This window comes from Pollachius pollachius, assembly GCF_949987615.1.
Source record: "Pollachius pollachius genome assembly, chromosome: 3".
NCBI classification, from domain to species: domain Eukaryota; kingdom Metazoa; phylum Chordata; class Actinopteri; order Gadiformes; family Gadidae; genus Pollachius; species Pollachius pollachius.
In genome coordinates, this window is record NC_136936.1 from 45,448,442 (window position 1) to 45,471,457 (window position 23,016).

The window sequence follows — 23,016 nt, forward strand, 5'->3', positions numbered from 1 at the left end:
TATCTAAAAAAACCAACATTAACTCAATACCAATAAATAGACTTAGTTTTATTTGAAGAAAAACAAGTTAAAAAGGATTCTTCACTCTATTGAAATACATTTAAAAGGTATTTTTTCTCTTAGATATAAAACAGTATTCATAAGACATTTTTCCAACTCATACAACACAGCAAACAGAAATATTTACACCCATTTATAAATATAATTTATTACTTCTTTTTTCTCGCACCAAATCCTTCACCTTACATACAGGTAGTGTTTCATTACCAATGCCACCTTACAAAAAACAAAAACGCATAGACACACACACACACCTGTACACAGAAGGTCAAATCTTGGCTGACTTAGCATTTTAGTGTTATTTTCCGCTGCAGTAACCCCCAACAGTAGCAGTGGTTGAAGTTGATGGTTCCCTGGAATGTCCCATTAGCCGCTTAGCTCCAATACTGAATGCCAGACAAGCTGCGTTGAATGAAACGCGGTACGCTTTCAAGTGATCCAATGCGTTTCAAGGGGCAGGGCGCTCACAGTGAAGTGCTGGTGTCCCGGAGACCGCTGACTGCTGGTCTCCGTAGCGGAGCCTCTTGATGAACCTCAGAGGCACCTGCTGAGAATCAACCCCCGCTGGGAAACATTTTGCCGTGTGAAAGTTACAATACAAGAATGAAACAATTGAAGGCGATGTAGACACTGGTCGTGATGTCCCATGGGGGTCAAAGGTGAGCTTGTGGTCTTCCTGTGGGGGCGTTGGCACTGGCTGTAGTGAATAGGTCGTGGAGTCGTCTCCTATGGCTTGCCGGTCTGGGCAGTTTCCACCCTAAGGCCGTTCAGACACACACACACACACACACACTCACACACTAAAGGCTTGTCCGGTCCGCGGCCCTCAAGGGGCCCCCGGCCTGGAGCAGGAGGGGGGCGCCGTCGGGGACCGGCGTCATTCAAAGTCCTCCTCATACTTGTAATCGCCCAGGTCCAGGTTGCAGGGCGCGGTGGGGAATTCAAAAAAGTGTTTCTTTGCCCCCAGGCCCAGCTCGGTGGAGATGTGCTGGCCCAAGGGACTCAGGGGGTTCTCGTACCTGCAGGGGACGAATGGGGGGGGGAGACGGGTCAGGGACCAGGGCCAGGAAGAGCCTCACTGATTCGTAACATAAAAGGCATTGAAGTAAAAACCAAAGGAAGATTACGGTGGAAGAACACCAGGGTCTAAAAACAGGGTGACGAAGGGTTCAAAGGGGTCACCAGGTTCAAACAATAGTGAGTACAAATTCAGCCAGCACAGGCAAAGGGCCAGCCAGAGCAATGTGGTCTAGGAGACTCCATAGGCGGCAATGAGGCCCCAGTACACACTTAAACCAGTCCCTCCAGAAAAATGCGGCCTTTTTTTGTGATTTCTGCGGCCAAAAATCCTTGATTATGCGGCATGTTTTCTTAAAAAATGCGATGAAATATGCGGCATATTTATGCAATTTTATGCGATGAAATTGCGGGAACTTGCAAAAATTGCGGGAACTTGCGAAAATTGCGGGAACTTGCGAAAAAATGCGGGAGCTTGCGAAAAATGCAGCTTTTCAATGATGTTTGCGTCGCGTAAATACGTCACTTCATAACATTCCCATGGCAACAGGGGGAAATGGCTGCTCTTGTGTGAAGTAAACGCAACATTTTTCAACTTTCTGCTAAGATATATGTGACTTTTTTGCAATGAAAATGTGGTGATTATAAAATCATGCAAGCCCCGCATATTTTGCGCGGTAATTGGCAATTTATGCGGTGAAAGTGCGGCATATTTGAAAAAATGCGGCCCCCGCATGAATATGCAGACTTTGGCTGATTATGCGTTGAATTATGCGATCGCATAATCGTGTTTTTCTGGAGGGACTGTTAAACCTGCACTATGACGGTTTTCCCATTAGCAGCCTCTAGTGGCTTGTGTTGTAGCTACAGTTATAACTATATAAGTGGGGATTGCTACATTTCAGACTTCCAAGTACAGATCTTGCTGTAATGATGTAAATAGCCGCCGTAGAGAAGTCCCACAGTGCGGGTTTAAACCCTGATGCTCCGGCTGACTTTGGACTGGAGTTTTCAATTATTATTTGCCAAGTATTATTAATAGTGTTAAAACCTTCAAATATTTTCCTCCATTTTTTTCGTGAGTGTGAAGGAGTGAATGAGTGAGGTATAAAAAGAGAGATGTTGTAGTTGGTGTGTGTGTGTGTCATACATTAATTGTGAGAGTGAGGGAGTGAGAGAGTTGTTGGGGGTGGGGGTACGGCCAAGCCGCAGCATGCCGTGGTTCACATGTCAGCAAGCGCCACTCTTATTTTCGTGCCATCTGTTCAATGGAAAGTTAATTTAGGACGTATTCTAATTGAATCATGTGTCCAATCTCTTGAAGCACTCCACTGTGGGGACGGAGACTGAAGGAGGGCCGGCCTTACGATTCATTGCACTGGTCGCCGGTTTCCTCGGCAACCAGGTGGTCGTACTCCTCAGCAGCGTACTTCTCCCAGTCGGACATCTCCTGACCCTCCGTCTCCAACTCCTTACATCGCGCGCACACACACACACACACACACACACACACACAGTTCATTACCTTTATAACAAGGGAAGAATGCTGTCCAAAATATGGGCCTTTCCCTGTGCATATTCTGAGTATGCATGTGTCCCCTCCTGTCCCCCCCACACCACAAAACATCAGACCCCTGCCGTGCCCATGAGCAAGGCAAAGGCACCACGCTGAGTGGCAGCCCACTGCTCCCGCATAAGGTGGGTTAAACGCAGAGACTCAAAGGTGGCATAGTATACCACCAGGTGTGAGCGTGTTGAGCCGGTGGTACACCTGGCGGTACATAAGGTCCCCTTTAATTCATATACATCCTCCCACGGGAAAGATATTGAGCATGCGTTATGACACACGGCCCGGGTCTTACCCTCACCACAGAGAACGGGTCCCTCTGCTCGTGGTACAGGTACTTCTCCACGTTGAAGAAGGTGTCGAAGAAGACGTGGCCCATCTTGCACCTCTTCAGGTCCCGCAGCGTGATGTGACCTGGGGGGGGGGGGGGGGAGACGGTGACTAAAGACACAAGGCCCCGCTGCTCCCCGTCACGGTTTAAAAGGGAATAACTGAATGCTTCCATCTCCGGTTACATGCTGGAAAAGGTCAGCTGGTACGGCGTGCCAGACGTTTCCCTCAGGGTCAAATTCCTGCCACAGTCCCCTCACCCCGCCTGCTTAATGTCGAGGACGGGCCGCTGATGGTGGGGTTACCGTGACTACAACTTTCCGTATGGGATAATGCCGAGTCCTAAGTCAGGGTGGGAGCTTTGGGAAGTGTCAGCCATGCCAGGGTGTAACTAGGGACTGAGGTGTAGTTCCTCTATAGGCCTGTGGTGGTTGGATGCAGAATGACCTCCCACCATTCTAAGTCAACGGGGGGAAAAAAGCGATTTTATTCTCGTGATACAACGCCGATTCTCGATGAGGATCTCATTGGCTTATTCATCTCCACATAACGAGAGCTCTCGTTTTAGAGTTCTAATTCATTAATAGTTTGTAAGGCTTGAATCTCAATAGTGGCCGTTTAACCGGCCTCATTGTGCCGAATATGATCGTCGCCGCTGCCAACTACAATAACCTCCAACAAGGGCGTCGCCCGTGGAAGGCGAATCCTGATCAGCACGCTCAAACGATCACGTGTTAACCAACGGGTGACCTCACCCAACACCAAGCCCACATTTTCTTTCACTGTCTACGGTCTGGACACACACGTCTGCTACTAGAGATGGCGAAAATGTTAAATATTCGTGACCGACCACCGAGCCTCATTAACCGGTTGAAACCGGTTAACCGATCAGATTAAAATGTGCTATTTGAAATAACAGCCATTTCGAGCCGCGCCAGCTATTTCGTAACTCTGCTTATCTCTCTCCCGTTCGGCCTCCGACTCACACACACACACACACACACACACACACTCTTCGAGTGAGAGGCAGTGGCTCTAACCGCGGCACGACCTGTGTTTGAATTGAAACACGAGGCGTGCTTACTGCAGGTAGACCGTGTGTAGAGAGCGGGCTCGAACGCCCACAATGGTCTGAGATGGCACCGACCTGGTTGAGACACTGCGTGGGATTCACCAGGGGCCAATCGGTAGAGGGCAGCGTTAGGAGCTCATTTGAAACATTGCCGCGGCTCATTTAAGAAAATGACAGCTCCGAAGAAACGCCGCTTGTTTAGTTTTGAGGAGACGGAAAAATTGAGTGTGAGGGATAATTTTTTTCACTTCACACAAAAAGATCTTGGAATGAAACGGCTAACTGTAGTCTTAGTAGACTAAACACTATAGCGTTTAGTCTACTGTCCATAATAACTTAGAGATCATATTCTCCGCTGCTCGCATGCGGGAATAATTAAGACTTGAGGAGAAATTAAACAGTGGTCTACAGATGCGGTGTCCGTCCAACTTCCAATAAGTCACCTCAACTGATCATCTTTTCGTGTGAATGAAACCACACACACTCCACAGTCCACACTGACGCCAATTTTCTTTTTTTACCGACAAGCGACAAGATTGATCGGTTAACGTTGATACGGTCAACCATCGGTCAAACGGTCATCGGTTAACATCCCTATCTGCTACTGTACATTTACATTTAGGGCATTTATCAGTAAGTACATTTGTCATAAGAAGGGGAAACAATATATCGCTGTCAGTACAGTAAGGATGTTCATAGAACCAAGCGCCAAGAACTAAAGGGCTGATTATGGTTCCATGTTCCCGCAACGGAACGCGTCGACACAGTCTTGAACCTTTATGGTTCTGCCTCAGGTTTTAGTAAGCGGACCAATCACAGCCCTTGCTGCTGCGTCGCCTCGCCGGAAGGTCACCGTTTTTGGGAGGCGCACGTCAGGCGCTTGCGGGTGGACGCAAGGGCGGTCCGCAAGGACACAAGGAGTAACCACCTTGCGCAGCCCTTAACAATCACTAGGTTAACCCATTCCCTGTATACAACAAAGTTAGCTAGGATAGTGGGGGCGGAAGGGGCGGACTGACCTTCGGCCTCGGGCTTGACCAGGTCCAGCATCTGGCAGAGGCAGTCCTCGAAGGGCAGCGGCTCCACGCCCAGCGCCTCCAGCTTCAGGCACTGCTCCTCGTAGAAGAACTCCAGCTCGTACATGCTGAGCACCCCGTCCCCGTCCAGGTCCATGCAGCGGAACCAGTACTCCATGCTGGGGGGGGGGGGGACACAGGGAACAGGAGGTCAATGGAACCGGACTCACTGATGACCAACGGTACCTCTCATTCCAAGCATGGACTAGGAGGTACAGGCAGTGCCGTGCTTCACTTCACTTCAATTGACCACCATTGTTACCATTTAAATGTTATCACAATTGCATGACACATTTACAGATGCTTCAGGTGTGTGTGTGTGTGTGTCTGTCTGTCTGTCTGTCTGCCCACCTGGTGTCCGTCTTCTTGTCCTCCTCGGAGATGATGAACCACACATAGTCGGCGTAGCTCATGCGGCCCTCCCTGTGCACCTGCCTGTCCCTGGGGGGGGCACACAGGGTCAGCACTGGCCCTTTAAACAGACTGGGCCTCATCCATCACCATCACTGCTTCTCTGCAGGGTGGGCCAACTCCTCTTCTCCACCCCGCCCTAAAACCTACTGTGCTGGTTTTTTAATCAACCGTTTCTGGTAGCAAGTTCACCAACACTGCTGTGATGACGGAGTTAAAGACACTGCAGACCTTTGAATGGTGAATCACCATAGTCGGAAGTCCCAGAAACACAATCGCGCAAAACATCGGATTGCTCAAGACAAACAAGACTCAATATAAATGATCCTCAGAAGCAGCAGGAGGAAATTATGTCGCTGTGAAGGCAATCTCCCAACGGTCCTCCTGAATCCCTGCTGACCAACAGTGCATTTCATGTGGATCCCCTGCGTGGGCTACATTACAATTATTTTGGCTCAAGGACAGTTTACAACCTACTTATTTTTATGCACCACATCACACGTAAAACGATCAAAAGCACAACACCTTTCTCATGCTCGCGATTTTTTACTCGCAATTGGCAAACAGGCGCCCATTGTTCTCCACAAAAGGTAGATGAAACAAGTCCCGGATCCATCCTGTTGTTAGGGACATCTTTGAACAGCCATTCATTTGGAACTCGCCCCAAGGAGAACTTGTGTTTATGGAACGCTGGGATTTCCCTGCTCAGGGGACACCCCCTTTGATTGGTTGACCGGCGCTGCTAATGGAACGGCGCCCCCTGGAGTCTCAGAGAGTGTGCGATTGGAACAGCGGGCATCAATGAGCACAGTGTGGGGCCAGAATCAAGTCTTATGCTTCTAATTGCACAGGTGTTTCAAGACAAAGCGGTTGGGTCACATGTCTGGAGCAGTGGGAACACTGGGAGCCATGGGTCTGTATACTATGTGGGCTGTGCCTTAGCGTACTATGTTGCGGGAAAAAAACGTAACTTTATGAAATGAGCAATGAATGGATTCACCTCACTAATGATCAGCTCTCTACATGCTCCTCTGAGAGGAAACCCCGCCCTCTAGTTTGGCCATGCTGCTATACTTTATCCTTTCATCTGTATATTCGGCATTGAAAGATATTAACCACATCGAAGCTGAATTGCTTTCTTTAAGCACAAACTCATCTATATTGCCGGGACATTATTTCGTCATTGAGATACTGATTCAACACACATGAAAAATACAGAATTCTGAACAAACAGTTTTGAATCGATTTCCATTTAAAAAATATGTTTGAGAATGGATCGCATTGAGCCTGCAGGAAAGGAGGGATGAAACCGTTCAACCAACTGTTTGTATTGGTTGTCCAAAACCACGTGATGCAAAACAATGCAGTGCATTGGCCTTTAGTAAATCTGCAGACGTAGGTCTGCACGATCTGGCACTTCTTTCTGAATAGATTGAAAGAAGTTATATACTGACAGAAGGAAGCCAATGCCATCTCCTGGAATAAAATTGTAGTCAATAGCGGTAATCCAATGTCAAATTTGTAAGATTGCATAACAACCGGTCTATGCGTGGAGGGAATTGACAGTTAGGTTGACGTAAACATCCTGGCGGTACATCATTGTATGTCCCCGGCGACATCATAGACCTCAGAGGGTTAATGCTTGAGTCCAGCGCAATTTACAGGCCGACAAAAGAAGTGACTTCATTTGTCGAGAGCACATGTGCATAAAGCAAAGCCTTTATGAAAAACACATACCTTGTTACGGTTCCCGAGAATATTCTCTCAATCATCTTGTTGGAGATGGCTAGAAACAAAAAGAACACACACACACACACACACACACACACACACACACACACACACACACACACACACACACACACACACACACACACACACACACAAAGAGAACATTTATGACAAGCAGTTAAACACATTTCTCTTACAGACATAGCACCGCTCCGATTCCCCTTCAGCCATTTCACATTGCATTTAATCCATCCATGCAGACCGTAAATCCTGATCAGCGGGACGCAGAAGTGTGTGTGTGTGTGTCTGTAAGTGTGTGTCTGTGTGTGATCTGGGGGATACCATAAATCCTCGGACCATCCCACCCGGCTACGGCGGTGGTAACCGTTCCAGACACTGCGTCACTGTAGAGTATGTGTGCTGCTCTCCTATTGATCTTGTGTCTCATTTCCCCCCGAATCGCTCCGAGCATCAACTAGGAACATATGGTGTGTGTATGCATGTGTGGTCATCTAGGAAAGGTTTCCCAACCCCCGTGAGAGTGTAGAAGACTGAGAGACGTGAAAACAATTTTTGTAATTTATTGCGACTTAGTATTTTAGCTGTGTGCGTGTGTGTGCCAGGACTGGAAATGGAATGACCGTCAAGTGAAGTCGATGTGTATTGCCCTTCATCATAATTACAGTCTCACAGGGCCTCCCGGGCCATCCCTCGATGACACCCCCTAAAGCTAGGCTCCCAGGGAGTAAGGGGGAAAACCTCCCCACAACCCAGAGTAAGGAGTCCAGAGAAGACAAACTAACTTCTAGCAATGCCTAGGAGTGCCGTAGGGGCCCATGTAGGCAGACTGACAATAATACTAATACTACTACTATTAATATTCCTCATAAGAAGTTGAACAAATACAGATAAATAAATGATGAGTTGAAAGTGAATTTACAAATCATTAGATTAGTCGTGATTGCACATCAATCATGAGATTAGATTAATCAGAACCGAGTCAAATGTGGTCCAAAAAAATTGGAGGCAGACTGTAAAGCAATCATAATAACAGGGTTCACGAAAAACGCAACACGACTAGATTAATAATGATCTGACAATCAACGGGGAGATTAAAGTAATCTTGCATGAGAATTGAAACGCGGTGAATAGAAGCTGGGACGATAAAACGCGCCTGGCATGTACAGATCTATTTCGGAGCCTGCATGCTGAGCATGTGTTCAATAAGGTGAGCCTTTTGAAAGCGCAGTACTGTTCTCCACTACTCTGGTGACACGAGGGCTGACTGGCGGATACAGACGACGTGGACGGTGATGAGGCGGGGCTGGGCGAGTCTGTGTGGCGTTCAGCGTGAACCAGGCGGGTACGTACTCTGGTCGTTGTGACGGGCCAGGTCTCTCTGGTCGATGAAGAGGTCGTGGTCCGTGTCCAGCTCCCAGAACTTGCAGTAGATGACGTAGAAGTGTTCGTAGGAGAAGAACTCCGTCAGCTGGTTAATGTTCTCCACCTGGTCCAGCAAGGCCACGTTCTGCGGCCGTCGAAAAGAAAGAGAGACACACCTTTCAGCCCGGTCTCTTTTCCCCCCTTTTAATGAGGTCAGCATTCGTTGCAACAGAGCAAAATGCTTTGTTAATTCAGAGGGCGCTTTCATACTTCCGTGAACTCGGTCTGATTCAGGGGTGAAGTTTGGTTTGGCGAGCGTTCACACTGGACTTTGTCGGCAAACCAAACATGCCGACAAACACTAATTGGTCAGAACTGAATAATTAAAAAAAGTCAGTGTTTTTGCGACTGAACACAAGCGAATGCTTCCTTATTGAACCATGTCTGGGATGAGTTATTTTAATCTTGAATTGGTCTATTATTTCCAGTTTGCAACGACTGATCCCACAATGCTTTCTTTTTTTTGCTTCCAATATTTGGGTTGGATCCCGCTCACTTGGAAGCGGGCAGAATACCCCGTTATTAACACCAGGGTACCCGTCAGGGTTTGCTTAAAATGTACCAAACAAATCAGGAGTGAAAGCACCCTAAGTTGGCAATGGCACAAATAAAGAATAAAAAAATGCATGAAAGGGCTTTTATTGTGAAACTACTGTGAAACCTCACCTGAAGAAAGTTGCTTTTCCTCAGCTCTGAGCATGTGATCCTGCCAGTCCAAGACCGGTTCACATTGTAGAATATCCTCTGGATGACCTGCCAGTTAGATCAGAGAGACAGTTAGTAGCCTGTTAAAACCACCCTACGTCCTGCAGTTCTCTAGGTAGAGTGTTTTTGGTATGTGTAAAACGAGGACTCATTGCGAAAGCCCAAAGGGCACAGAATGATGATTTCGCTTCATATTTGTAGTGCGACCCAAAAAAACAACAACATGGTACTGTTTTTAAATGAGTGCATGTAGCAGGCTGTGTTGTTCAATCGGGCCCTGAGGTTTGGGCTTGAGAAAAGATCAGTGCTTTTGGTCAGAGTGGCGGTGCCTCACCGTGGTAATGTAGCGTGTGTGAAATTCGGAGGCCTCCTTCAGAAAGTTCAGGCCTGAGTGAGAGTCCACCACATCCTGTAGGCAACAAGAGAAAAGTCACCCCGAGTCCTGCCGTCTCTATGGCAACCAGCACTGACCACTTGCTAGTACAACCACAATAAACCTATGCATCTGGTCGAGCACTTTGTGGTTCGTTCTTTGAGAAGAAAGAACAGAGTAACGCATCGCTGCATCTATCCACGTCGCATTGAGTAGCTGGACAGGCATTGTTTTCATTCGCGTTTGACTAGTAGTGAACCATCATGGCATAAATCCACGATTCTATCTGCTTTGCATCTGGCTGCTGTCAGGAGAGGCCTGAGGTAAGAGGCCATCAAATTCTTAATGTTGGGTTTTGATGGCGGGAAAGCCCAGCGGGGGGGGGGGCCTGGGCAGAGAGCTTTGGGAAGACTGAAGCCAGCGCTCCTCCTCTTGCCATGAACCTTCATCTTTCATGTGGTGATGCTGCATCACAAATGAATTACACTTGTGATGAAAAGTGGGGCTACTTCTGAACTGAAGCGTTTAAGCACTCGCACACACACACACACACATGCGCGCGCGTGCACACTTACACATCTTATTTATTTTCGGCAGTGGGATTGAAATGTTGACATAAAAGCGCAGGCGGCAATGAAATTAAAAAGGCCTTATTTTGGCCGTCGTGCCTCTTTGACTTTTCCTGGGAGAAATTAAATCATAGAAAAGCACATAAATCAGCGAAGGCGGAAACAGGCGGCGACAGTCACATCTACTCCACCGCAATCCGCCTTTCATTCATCACAACAGTCACAAGAGATTTGCAGCGGGGCCGTGGTACAAATTAAACGCCGCGTGCCAGACGACATCGCGGCCGGCGTGCTAACGGGAGGCGCTCCCGGCCCCGCAGTACGAAACAAATCAGGTGTAGCGTGGGCTCCGAACCGGCGAATCAACATGATGACCAACACCTCATTTTAAACGGCTAACATGGCAATTCCAGCAAGTGGATTCCTTTCTGTTTCCCTCTCTCTAAAAGGGGTTTGCGATGCCGCTTTACGCAAATTATACTGCAAACGTTGCGTAGACGTCATTGGATGTCAGAGTTCGCCCACCGTTTAATTTTGATGACTATAAATATTCAGTTAGGAAACCCTCCCCACACATACAGCTTACAGTACTTAATTGGCCTCCCGTCTCCACAAATACCCAAACCTCCAGCCCGGCCCTTCGAAAAGTCCTCCAGCTCTTCAGGGCGGTCCAAAGAATATGCGCTACTTTCTGCCCTCAGAAAATTCAGCCCAGTACAGTCGTCCTGTGATGCCAAGCTCCCCACTCTCCCCTGCCGCTCGCCCCTACCTGCAGGAATGGAATAAGGTCCTCTTGTTCCAGGTAATTGCAGCCAGGCCTGGCCAAGAGGTGCACAAATTTTGCGGCGGCGTCGTGACAGGTCTGAAGAGTTCTGGGGAGGGAGAACAGATGGTGGCCGCTTTACTCGTGCTCTCTCTCTTTCTTACACACACACACACACACACACACACACACACACACACACACACACACACACACACACACACACACACACACACACACACACACACACACACACACACACACACACAGCCTGCCTCACTCGCTCACTCACTCACTCCTGTTCACCTTCTCGAGCACTTTCTCAATTCAGGAACACGAGTCTCAACCTGTTCCCCTCAAAAGGGTCGGCCGTGGCCCGATGCATTCTGAAATTAGGATTCTGACTTGCCACCGGTGCGATTATGGAGCGTGACCGTTAATGCCCGCGATGAAACGATGCCAGAGTCTAATGGACCGCTTCGCTTATGAGCAGCACTCCTAAAAAGACCAGACTGCTCAGGCTCTCTGGAGACTCCAACATTACATATAGTACACCGTACAGGCGGTCCAGAGTCCAGGGCACAAGGCCATATAAGAAGAGGCCTCCGTCTTGTAACGTCACACACACAAAAAGAGAATGGATTGTCTTCTACATACACATAAACAAACACTATTCACCCTGGCCTGCCGAGGGGGAGAGGGGGGGGTTTGCCTTGGCAATTGTTGACATCTTGTTTTTGTTCTCAATGAAAAGAGACAGGCCACGGCATCAAGACAGAACAGATAGTCATGCTGGTGCTGGGAGTCAACTGATTGGACGGGGGCAGGGCCGGGGCCGGAGCCTGACAGGGAGCCTTTGTCTTACTTTCTCCACATGGCCACGAACTTGTGCACGGACACCGAGCCCGTCCTGTCGCCTCCGGCCGCGTTGAACAATGGCACTTTCCAGAAGAGGGGACACTCGCAGGCCTGGGGGGGGGGGGGGGGAGGGAGGGAGGGAGAAAGAGAAACATAGTAAAACAAATTGTGCTGTAGAATCCCTGAAAGAAGCCAATGTGACAAGAGCAGACAGGGGGCAGCGCAGCCACGACAAGCCCTGCTGGTGGCCATCAGGCCCACGGGACCGTTTCTCACCACCTCCGACCGTTCCCCTCGGGTCATCACTCACAGAGAAAGGGGGAGAGCTAGTATTTGTGCATTCAAACGCAAGGGAGCACTGGTTGCGGCGGCAGCGGCGGGCTAATGGCGCTAATGAAAACATTGAGGCCGGGGTGGCGGGCGTTGCCGACCGAGCCACACAGCGCACTCACCTTGGCGACCTGCCCCATGTCCTCAATGCTGGCCCTTTCACCGGGGAACTGGGCAAATATTTTCTCGATCTTGGAAATGAGGCCGTCGACGTTGAGGTTGGCCTGGGGCCGGCCCAGTGGGAAGTAGAACTTTGGAATGCTTTCACTCAGCACCGGGGCCACGGGCGGCGGCGCCTTCACCTGGGCCTGGGGAACACACGGGATGAACATGGATGAGCTGGGTTTGCCGCAGTGGGTCACGAGAGCAACGCTCACACCTTCAGGGGAGATGGACAGCCACATGCTCACGGCGGCCACTCCTGGGCCGAGGGAGCGAGGATCACCTTGCAAATTGGCAATTATTTAACATCACTGATTGCCCGTTATTTGTTTATCTTTAGTGGCTTTCACTTGAGGACATGTCAGCAGCGCATCAGTTAACTGGGCCTCATTTGATTATCATCGTTGGCCTCTGTTGAAGAGCCCGTCTGTGACCAATGAATGGCGGTACTCTTCGACGCGACAGGGAAAGATAATGGAATATATATCTCTGAATCCAAGCACTCAGGGAGGGCACTGGAAGACAAGGGACATTCATGCATGTGGAAAAGTAAACAGGAGCTGTTGTAATGACTTGGCTTTTGTAATTGAATTGATTTTCCAATAAATCCTTATCCGTCTCATCGACAAACAGGGTTTCTGAATTCAATTTAGACAGAACGTCCTTGAATTGCTGTGTAGGTATTTATACAGCTCATCTGAATCGCAAAACAAACAACATCAATCACGATATATCTGTATCCAAGGACGAGCCAAAACACAAAACTGAAAGACAGAGAGAGAGAGACAGAGACAGAGATAGAGATGGAGATGGAAGGCCACCTTGGCTAGTTCTAAAACTGAAAGCCTGATTACAGGCAAGCAGCAGTTGCCAGTGACAGTTTAGGAGATAGAAGCAAAGAGAAGGCATGCTCTCTATGTGCTTAATGTTTGAACTGTATGGGTGCTGCGGGGGGTTAAGTCAATGGGAACATAACAGGGGAACAAGGCTGTGCACTGTCTATCTGCTGGCCTCCCATCCTGCATTAACCCCGTCAATCTGAAGGTCCACAACTGACATACCTTACCCATGTATGTCAGAGATGGTGCACAGGGGTGGGTGAGTGTCTGTGCATGAACGTGCACAAAACCAATTTGAACTGGCGAATGGACAGCTTTGTACGTAATGGTTCTGCTTATGTGCAGCACACCGACCCCTGTAACCAGGACCTCTCCTTTAAACTCCCAACAACAATGACATCATCATCACCGGGACCCCGGCCGACCTGTCATGATCAATTTGATTCAAGAGCGGTGTGATTCAAGCAGCACTACTGGGCATTGCAAACATACTGCAGAGACATGGTATCCCTTGGCACCGCCTCTACACCGTGTCACTTTCCACGCGCCGAGACCGAAGGCAGCAGTCCTCTGGAAGGCAGCTATGTTGGCCTCCAGGCAAAGTGGTTTTAGTATTCTTTTGCATCAAGAGGTCAACTGCGGTGGCATTGAAGGAGCGCTGCATCAACCTCATAAAAAGATACTGTGTGTGTCCGGTGTCTGCCCTGCCCATCCTTCCCATGATGTTCCAACTCTCTGACATGTTTAACACGCTGCATTTCAGAACATGGTCCTGCGTGTCATGTGTCTCGACGTATCTTTTCTCATTAGGCCGAGAGGAACCGTATGCGTTTAAAGGGTTACACCTCGACTGATGAACGTATCCTGAGGCATTCCACCCTACTTTGTACAACACAGATTGATAAAAGGTCTGTCCACTGTGTGAGAGTGTGTGCGTGTGCGTGTGTGTGTGTGTATATATATATGTGCATGTGTGCATGGGTATCGGGCATTGCTATAAAAGGACATAGACATCTCCCGCGGCCCCAGCAGTGTCTCCCTCCATGCTAACCACCAGCGGAGCTCCTGAGCACAACTGCTAAGCCCCTGCGATATTTCACACATTCACAACAGTGCTGCCTGATTGGGGACAGTAAAGCAGTCAGACAGCAAACAGCTGCACAAGGACACTTTCATCCCAGACACTTTGTCGGGCCCTACCCTTGGACCAATACCTGACATTCAACCACAACCTCCGACCGGCAGACCACAGCGTCTGCGACCGGCCCGATCCGTTTTACAGGGCATCACAAACAACCTCAGCTGTTTCCATTCCCAAGCGCCTCAACATGTTTACCAGATGAAAGAACATCTGCTGCCCTTGTGATACACTGGCATCATGTGATATCCTAACACGCTTTTGGTCGACCACAGCGCACATTGCATTGCTTATTCTAAACAGAAAGGCCACAATAACAGCCTACGCTTACCATTGGGTAAGCGTAGGCTGACTCTCTACCTCTAAAGTTGACTCTCTACCTCTAAAGTTGAACAGTTTAGAGACTTTCACTTTTTAACTTAAAACAATAGAGACTCAATTTGCAAATGGGTGAGCAACCACTGAATATCCCCTCAAAGTCCATGCCACTTGTCCTGTTCCCATCAACCAGTACACACACACACACACACACACACACACACACACACACACACACACACACACACACACACACACACACACACACACACACACACACACACACACACAACTGCATGCCCCCCCAGGCCGACGCCGTGCTGAAACACCTGCCTGTCCTTGGTGAAAGGCTTGGAGCCTCTTCTTGAAGCGCGAGGGCAGGACAAAGTCACAGCCCCGGGCCAGCAGCGCCAGCTCCTTCCGCAGGTCCGGGTCCTGGCGGAGAGACAGCTCCTTCATCCTCATCCTGGCGCCTGACACGACCGTGGACGCTCGGGCACTCACATGCACGCCGGGCCTGGTGGTATCCTCCAGAGCACACAGGGCCGTGGCCGCAGGGTCCCGGCCGTGAGTGGTAGGAGGCCAACGGCGGGGGACACAGACTGGCGAGTCCCTGTCTGCGGCGCACCCCAGTCTACAGAGTCCCAGTCTGCCGAGTCCCAGTCTGCTTAGCCACCGGTCTGAAGAGTCCCGGTCTGACGAGTCCCAGTCTACAGAGTCCCAGTCTACAGAGTCCCAGTCTACAGAGTCCCAGTCTACAGAGTCCCAGTCTGTTGACGTCCCGTTGCTGGTCCTATGTCAGGGAGAGTGTCTCTTAATGCAGAAGAGCAGCTGCAGCCGAGTTTGTCCCTCTCTTCCCCAACCCCCCACCTCTCTCTCTCTCTCTCTCTCTCTCTCTCTCTCTCTCTCTCTCTCTCTCTCTCTCTCTCTCTCTCTCTCTCTCTCTCTCTCTCTCTCTCTCTCTCTCTCTCTCTCTCTCTCTCTCTCTCTCTCTCTCTCTCTCTCTCTCTCTCTCTCTCTCTCTCTCTCCTCTGCCTGCCGCTCGGCTCCGGTCTATATACAACACGAGCAGGGCACACGGTGCGGGTCAGGCAGCCTCCGCCTAAAAGTGACTGCGGAGATAAGCAGGGACAGTGTGTCGGTGAGGAAAACGAGAGCGAGGCAGAGTGAGGAAAAGGGCGTGTGCGCCTGCCCTTTTGCCGTTGGCATTCCTCCGCACACCCCGAGTAGGTTATGTAAGAACGCTCAATATGATAACCCTGTTGACGCGTTATGCAGCCTCGAAGGGGGTAGAAGCACCTGAGAGACCCACATTTCAACGGCTTCCCAGTCAAACAGCCTTCACATTCAATGCAATGCTTCACAGGACTTCCAGTATTGTCTAGGTGGCATTGTTGAAAGCGGGGAACGCCTTATGGATGCCTTGAGGGCAATGTGCTAAGCATTGTTTTCTTAACCAAGCCAAAGGCGAAGATTAAACATGGCGCAATCAAGACTATTAATAATAGGTATGTATGTGTTGCAATGTGAGATGTGGCTGCATTGATTTTTCCTTGTTGACCACAAAGCGAAGTCAAATATTGTGGGCCAAAGTACAACACAAAGCAGACAAGTTGGATCCCGGTCTTCTGCCTCCCATCTGGTGGCGGCCTTTCTTTGTGTTGCCATTCTTCTCGCTGGGCCGAGCTGCCAAACATACCACGTCTTATTATAGGTGGAGGAGCCAAGTCTGTGCAGCGGGGAGGAGTGTCAAATTCATAGAACGATGGCTGAAAACAGACTATGCCTATTAAAAGCACAACCAAGCACTGTTTGGGCCACCCAAGAAACCAGATCTGGAGAAACAACCGTGTATCTTTTGGTCGCGGCGCAAACAAACATCCGCTCCCCATAGCTGCCATACAGGCCTGTCAGCAATTACATCAATTCCCCATAAAGGCGGTGATTTGAAAGCTATAGGGTTGCCTGCGCCGGGAGGTGAGGAATGCGGGGCTGTGCACAGGCTGGAGGACCTATTGTTAAAATACTCCCACATCTAATTAAAAATAAAAGCCGCGCCGATGCGCGCACCAAGGTCAACACCTTACACAAATAAACAAAAAGATGAAGGCGGTGTTGAGGGCCGTAGCTCGCGGAGCGGTTGAAAGCCGGGCCTGTCACTGCCGCGCCGTCACTGGCCTAAAGAGATGTAAACATGTGGGCGTAAATAGAGAGGCACATAGCACCTAAATGACAAGTATTTTTAGAAGACAGGATCACAGAGCTCCCGTGCATCCGATGGTTTCGGCCCAATTCCACTTCCTGTTGCCCCCCCCCCCCCCCCCACGCAAAACAGGATACCGCACGTGCTTGACGAGTACTTTGTGTGAAGGCTTCTTTATTTATTTTTTACACCGCCTGCCTTTTGTTGTCCACCCAACACCCGTCAATTTAAACCAAGCTGTGAAGGGAGGCCACTGGGGCCAGAATAAAACCCACGCATCACATAGAGCCGTCGGCACGCGTTTGCGCAGCAGTAAAGTGACTCTGAAGCCTGCGCCGCTAAACAGCAGGATTCATCACATTTCAGATAATCATCAGCTGGTTTAAACACACACACACACACCCCCACACCCAAAAACACACACACACACAAAGTAGTTCTGAATGAAACAGGATTCTGTGAAGTGTGTATCCTTGGAAAGTGCCAGAATGGACCAGCTCCAGTGAATATCAACTTCCACCAATTCAGCACAACCCATCACAGAGTCTATCTAGCAATCTCGGAACAGAAACAGGCAGCGTGGATAGCCCTTAAATGGTTCACTGTACCAGAGTACAATGCGAACAGATTTGAGGCTGACCCACCATTTATGTGTTCTTGTATAATCACACACCATGGTCAAAAGATTACGATGATGTCTCTTTACCGGCCAGAGTGGAACAATGTTCCGGCCAGGCAATTTTATTATTAATTTAACCCAGAATTGTTTCCCTGTCAAATGGTCAAATTTCTCAGCCATGTCCAGGTGGCCGGTGTTCATTTTGGCCACACACACACGCATCAAATCTCAATCTCGACCCTTGTGATTTTCATTAAATTACATAATGATGAAGTAACCAGTGGGATTGGCAAAACATGACTTCATCATTTAATGAATCACTTAAGGACACCCCGGAGCAGGGACTCAAGGCTGCGTTGCACTTCAACCACTGACCAAGGGGAGCGGACGTCAAACAGAGCGGTACATGCTGGAAGCGCAAACCGAAACTTAAACAGGAGACTGAAGGGTTAACGAAACCTAACCAAAGTGGTTCCTCCGGGCTTTTTCCTGAACCTGCCAAAACAGGTTGCAGGTGTTGCCGCGATCATGCTCTGCTGAATACAGCTTGAGCATTAAGCAACTTGTTGGTGAGCTGGGCACCAGAGTTTTACAGTCCTTCTCAGAGAGGGGAGGCGATCACTGGACATGACATTGGTGCGTTAGTGAGACCCGGGTCTCTCGCCCCACTCTATCCCCTATTGTGGGATGTCTGCGCCAGAGATTTGGGGATTGACGTGAACACGGGCAGCTTTCTGAGCAAAGATGGACAGCTAAGCAAAGGGGCAGCAACAAGCTGTTCGTGATGTGGGTGCTGATCAGCTGGCTGGCATGCAAGGAGGAGAACCCAGATGATCAAGGGGTTCACTGAGAAAAGTAATCTGAGCTACAACCAAGCTCAGTCATTTAAGATCATTTATCATTTAAGATGCAGCTTTTATCTTTTGGCTGTGAAACAAAGAACCAAATGCCACAGCCAGATCCTGCCAGAGATTGGATTACAATAAGCAAGTGTCAATGTTGCCTTGACTGTCAAACAAAACCAAAACAATGCACCAACATCAGCTCCAAGAAGATGGATGTTAGAAAATAATGTTAAAAATAATAGAAAAGAAAATGTATGTCCGCAATATTAGTGCTGAACCATTGTTTTATTCTAAGGCTTAGTATAGTTTCTTGACATACAATACAAGCATTTTTTTTATGTTCTAACCATCCCTCGTTTAGTGGCAAGATGTTTAGTGAAAAGCTTGCCCTACATTCGGTACAAGGCCGAGCTTTTGAACTGTCCACCTTGCTTACTCAGATGGACCATGGCTATAAAAATACTTTCACAACACAGATTTTGTCAATACCTTCAAATGTCAATCACTTGGGCCTAGTATGCAGAACTCTCCAATAGTGTTCCAAGACGGAATGCAGTCACACCTGACATTAAACATTCGTCTCCAGTAACGTTTGTGATCCAGTTTCATTACCCAGATCAACATCAGAATAACTACTAGCAACACTTGCACAATCTTTGCTGTTGTGACCAGCTATTCAAAGCAAAATAAACTAAAGAATGGCATCCGTTTCCCATACATAAAAGCAAGACAGCTTCCTCAAGATGTCATTCTGCAGTGATATGGATGACCAGTAACAGGTTTAACAGTTGGCTGCAATATACCAACTAACTCATGCTATATACCACTCAGTTTCTAATACATTGACATGCAAATAAACACATGATAGATAACATATTTGTATTCAATTCAAAACACCCAGTTGACACTCAATTGTTATGACCTTTGACCCCGGCTTGAAATATCTTCAAAGCTGCTATGCCGACAGAGGCATGTTGAATTAAAAGACAGTTGTCGAAACAGAATGAGAGCTTTAATACCAAACAGTAGGATAGAAAATCGGCGTCGGCAGTTTGATTTCAAGCAAAATAACTCAATTTATTTATTACTCAAATACCAAGTTAATAGAATAACTTAATAGAAGGAAAAAAATGACTAAAGGCGGAAAAGCTTATGCCTTCAATGTCTGCGGAGCCCTGTTCCAATTATAACAAAGAGGTAATAATAGGTGTTGATCTACACAGCAGACAGAGCTCAATGCTGAGGCTTCATTAGGGTCTGTTTCTGGTTCAGCAAGGGAGAATGATCAGATGCCACATATTCAGACAATGAGCGACATCTGAGGGGAGAAGTTCTACGGTGAATTGCAAAGGGGATGAATGCTCTGCCACACCTCATCCCACTGGCTCAATTCTCCGTATCTAATGCCAACACAAGGGAAGCAAGGCTATCTATATCAGTGTCTGGTGTCCAAGTTGGACCAGCTGTTCCGGGGAAGCAGCAGCATGACGTTAATTGAATATTTCACTAATCCTTCAAGGAATGTGTTTGTATTCAGGAATTCCTTGGTCGTCTTTAAATAGACACACTTCTTTATACCCGATGATCGCAATCCTCCACACCTAATAGGACACAGGCATTGCCACATTCTCCTATGTATGGCACAGTATAATCCCAACACTGGCCATATCGGAATAAGTGGGGCCAAAGATCAGGTAATGAGCCGAGAAGAAAGATATTTAAATCAAAAAGTTGTCTCACATCTGTCAAAGCTATTGCAAGATCGCACAAGGACCGATGTTAATCATAGAGGGAGAGGGTTCAGGATTCATTGCAAACATATGTCTGTCGTGAAATAGCAGTATTCTAAAAACGATGAGATGAGATGAGAATGGATTTTTTCTGTGGCAGGCTTGCAGCCCATTGTTTTGTTTCTGCATAAAAAAATACCTGTGGCTTTGTTCTCTTAATATGAAAAAAAGAGTGGATACAGTGGATCATATATTATACTAATTCCATTGCGATCCCACAGTAGTTTGGACAATGAACACTGGTTACTCGCCCAGCAAAATATTTCATCTTGGCTTTTAGGCCACCTTCAACTGTGGTTTAGAACTGATGGAGAACATGGCAACCTCCAGTGAGCCGCTAGGAGTCTCTGGTCGCTTACCCTCAACACATCAACAACTTGTACAAAATGCAGAGTCTAAGAGCACATGCCACCAGCTGCCTTGCACTTTCAATGTCATCACATTCACCAATGACCTCCACTCGGCCAAGCCCCTCTACCCTGCACTCCGCAGCTTGGAAAAGGGGGTGTGGAGCCTCAAGCAACTGCTGCTAATGCACGGTAAAGTATACAGAGGATTCTGATTGTTTCATGGTAAACAGAGCTCGGAAATAATCAAAGCCCCTCCTAGCGACATAGCAATACTCTCTGGAGATAGGGACCACAGCACGTTTAACCCTGCCCAAACGGATCACCAACACAAACGCAACACAGCACTCTAGAGCCAGTGAAAAAGTCTGAATTCAGCTGCTCAGGATTGTGCCAAACATTTGCTGTAGTAATTGCCCACAAGTCTCTTTACATATGCTAACAGACAGAGGCTCCCAGGTCCAGGCCCGATGGGAGTGTGTCAAGCAGTTCTTCACTGACAATACAGTGAGGAGATACTCGGCAGCCTCTTGTGGCCAGAGTTGGGAAATAATCACCCACGAAACGACATCAAAACATCAAATTGCTGCCTGTGTTTATTTTTGGATGAAAAAAAAAGAAACTACAACCCTTGGCAGGCGAATAAGCCTGAGGAAATTAGCGAAGTTACACCTGCATTTTGTAACTTTTTCACCAGAGTCATTATTTTGTTTAAAATGATTCACTAGTGTCCATGGAACAAAACTCCACCACCCAAAGGCCACTCTGCCTGCGACTCTGTTCTGTTAAATTGATCGGGTACAAAAGGTCAAGAAAACCTCTATCAAAGCCATGCGTAGATGGTGTTGTGTTCAGGTGAAGGAGAGGTGACATCATGAATAGCAGTTTAATGTATTTAATAAAGTAGGTGCTGTGTAAAAGTTAAGAACAGCTGGTTTAAAGTTGATCATTCAAACCATTCTATACTCGAAACAGCTCCATTATCTTAATTCTGCAGATATGCTCCAGAGATAATGCATACTTGATACAAAAAACAATTGTGAGAAAATTGGAACTAAATGTGGGGAATGTGGTGATTGTTTGCATTCTTGCACCTAATCACAATGTAGGTGTAGCTAAAACAAATAACTGAGTGAGCTCACTGCAAATAAAAGTGACATTAACTTCTATTTGCAGTGAGCTCGTCATTTTCATTTCCACCCACAAAGTTGTTAATAAGTACATACTGACTGTATAGCCAAAAGCACAGCGAGTTTCTGACCAAATAGATGTGCTGAAAGGTGCTACATAACAGCATTAGTACTTCAAATGTAACATGTTCAGAAACTGAATAGTAATGGACCAATTTAAATATAAGACAGGCTGGAGTTAAATTAAAAGAGTAATATAATGAATCCGTTGCCGTCACAAACAAGAGATCTTCACACTAACCCAATTCATCAAGCGATATAGTTTATGTAGATGTACCTTTTTGGAGCTAACCGACTTCCGCAGAGCTCTGCCATTGGGTCCTGTTACTCTGGCATTGCTGCTGCTGCCAGAGGGCAGTGTGTGACTGGATGGGGGGCTGGAGGAGGCACCGAGCGAGGTGGTCCTCGGGTCTGCATGGGTCTTATGGCAGAGAGATCCCTTGGACCCATTGTTGTTCTCACTGAACAACATGGAATCACTTGCATCCACATTGCCCAGATCGATAGATTGCCCGCTCTTGATGAGAGAAAGGTAATTCTTCAGCACCGACTGTGTGGAGGGGTCACTCAGCCAGGTGAGGTATAGCTCATCCACCTTCAGCTTTACAACTGGCTGGAGAACTTGTGGAGACGGCATGACGCCCAACATCGACTGCTCTTACCGCAGCACCTGAGGGAAAATGAAAACACAGACCCAATCAATATTACCCAAAACACTAATAGCCGGAAATGATCAACACAATCAATCCAAGCTTGATAATAACGTCCCTGCTGTAGTGAAATGAAAGCCCACTGTTTACTGTGTAACTAGGCTCAGCTGTGACTGGACGTCCTATTGAATTTTCCGCGCGAACTGTCAATACAGTAAGCAGCCCTTGGGGACAGATGGTAACTGGACTGGAAACGTCCACTCAAAATATTGTACTTTAACACAACTGGTGAATTTTGATTCGTTTCTGGCCTATAAAACATGTACTTGGATCTCAGACGTGCACTACTAGACGTTTAGGAACATACCGTTACTGCTTGTTCTACTCAGGTCAGCTACCTGCTAGCTAGCTGACATCTCATTTAGCTATGTAAACTGTAAAGCATTCACTATTTTGGATCCCTGTGAGTTAACATACGTATCGATTGTACACCTGTGCAGCTATGGGATCTATAGCCAGAAAATTCTCGTCATCTACCTTCATATCGCAACGGTGAGGTTGTTTACGGACCGCTGTCTCTTGTGTTCATTTTTGTGACCAAAGAAACAAG

The 23,016-nt window shown here is 47.8% G+C and overlaps 1 protein-coding gene across 3 annotated transcripts; it reads right to left on the minus strand.

Moving 5' to 3' along the window:
- Positions 1-120: 120 nt before the first annotated feature.
- ppp2r3b (protein phosphatase 2, regulatory subunit B'', beta) lies at positions 121-23,016 on the minus strand. Of its 3 annotated transcripts, XR_013811729.1 has the most exons (15): positions 22,944-23,016; positions 22,034-22,426; positions 12,428-12,613; positions 11,983-12,086; positions 11,124-11,226; positions 9,747-9,821; positions 9,374-9,460; positions 8,636-8,792; positions 7,271-7,319; positions 5,474-5,563; positions 5,066-5,241; positions 2,940-3,058; positions 2,445-2,548; positions 2,228-2,338; positions 1,066-1,079 (listed from the first exon to the last, which is right to left on the minus strand). XR_013811729.1 is itself a non-coding variant. In XM_079733256.1 (14 exons), exons 2-14 carry the CDS (start codon positions 22,403-22,405, stop codon positions 938-940), a joined length of 1,758 nt encoding a protein of 585 aa, XP_079589382.1. In that variant the 5' UTR covers positions 22,406-22,426; positions 22,944-23,016; the 3' UTR covers positions 121-937. The 3 variants fall into 3 exon arrangements, 2 of the variants coding, with proteins under 2 accessions (XP_079589382.1, XP_079589381.1); XM_079733256.1 differs by lacking the exon at positions 2,228-2,338 and having other exon boundaries at positions 121-1,079; positions 2,946-3,058; XM_079733255.1 differs by lacking the exon at positions 2,228-2,338 and having other exon boundaries at positions 121-1,079.

Excerpts from the sequence above, each read along its gene's own strand:
- ppp2r3b (XM_079733255.1), bottom strand. The coding sequence starts at position 22,405 with ATGTTGGGCGTCATGCCGTCTCCACAAGTTCTCCAGCCAGTTGTAAAG. Across the intron at positions 7,320-8,635 it reads GGCCCGTCACAACGACCAGA|CCATCTCCAACAAGATGATT; the intron begins GTACGTACCCGC and ends TTTTGTTTCTAG. Across the intron at positions 1,080-2,444 it reads GGCGACCAGTGCAATGAATC|GTACGAGAACCCCCTGAGTC; the intron begins GTAAGGCCGGCC and ends CGTCCCCTGCAG.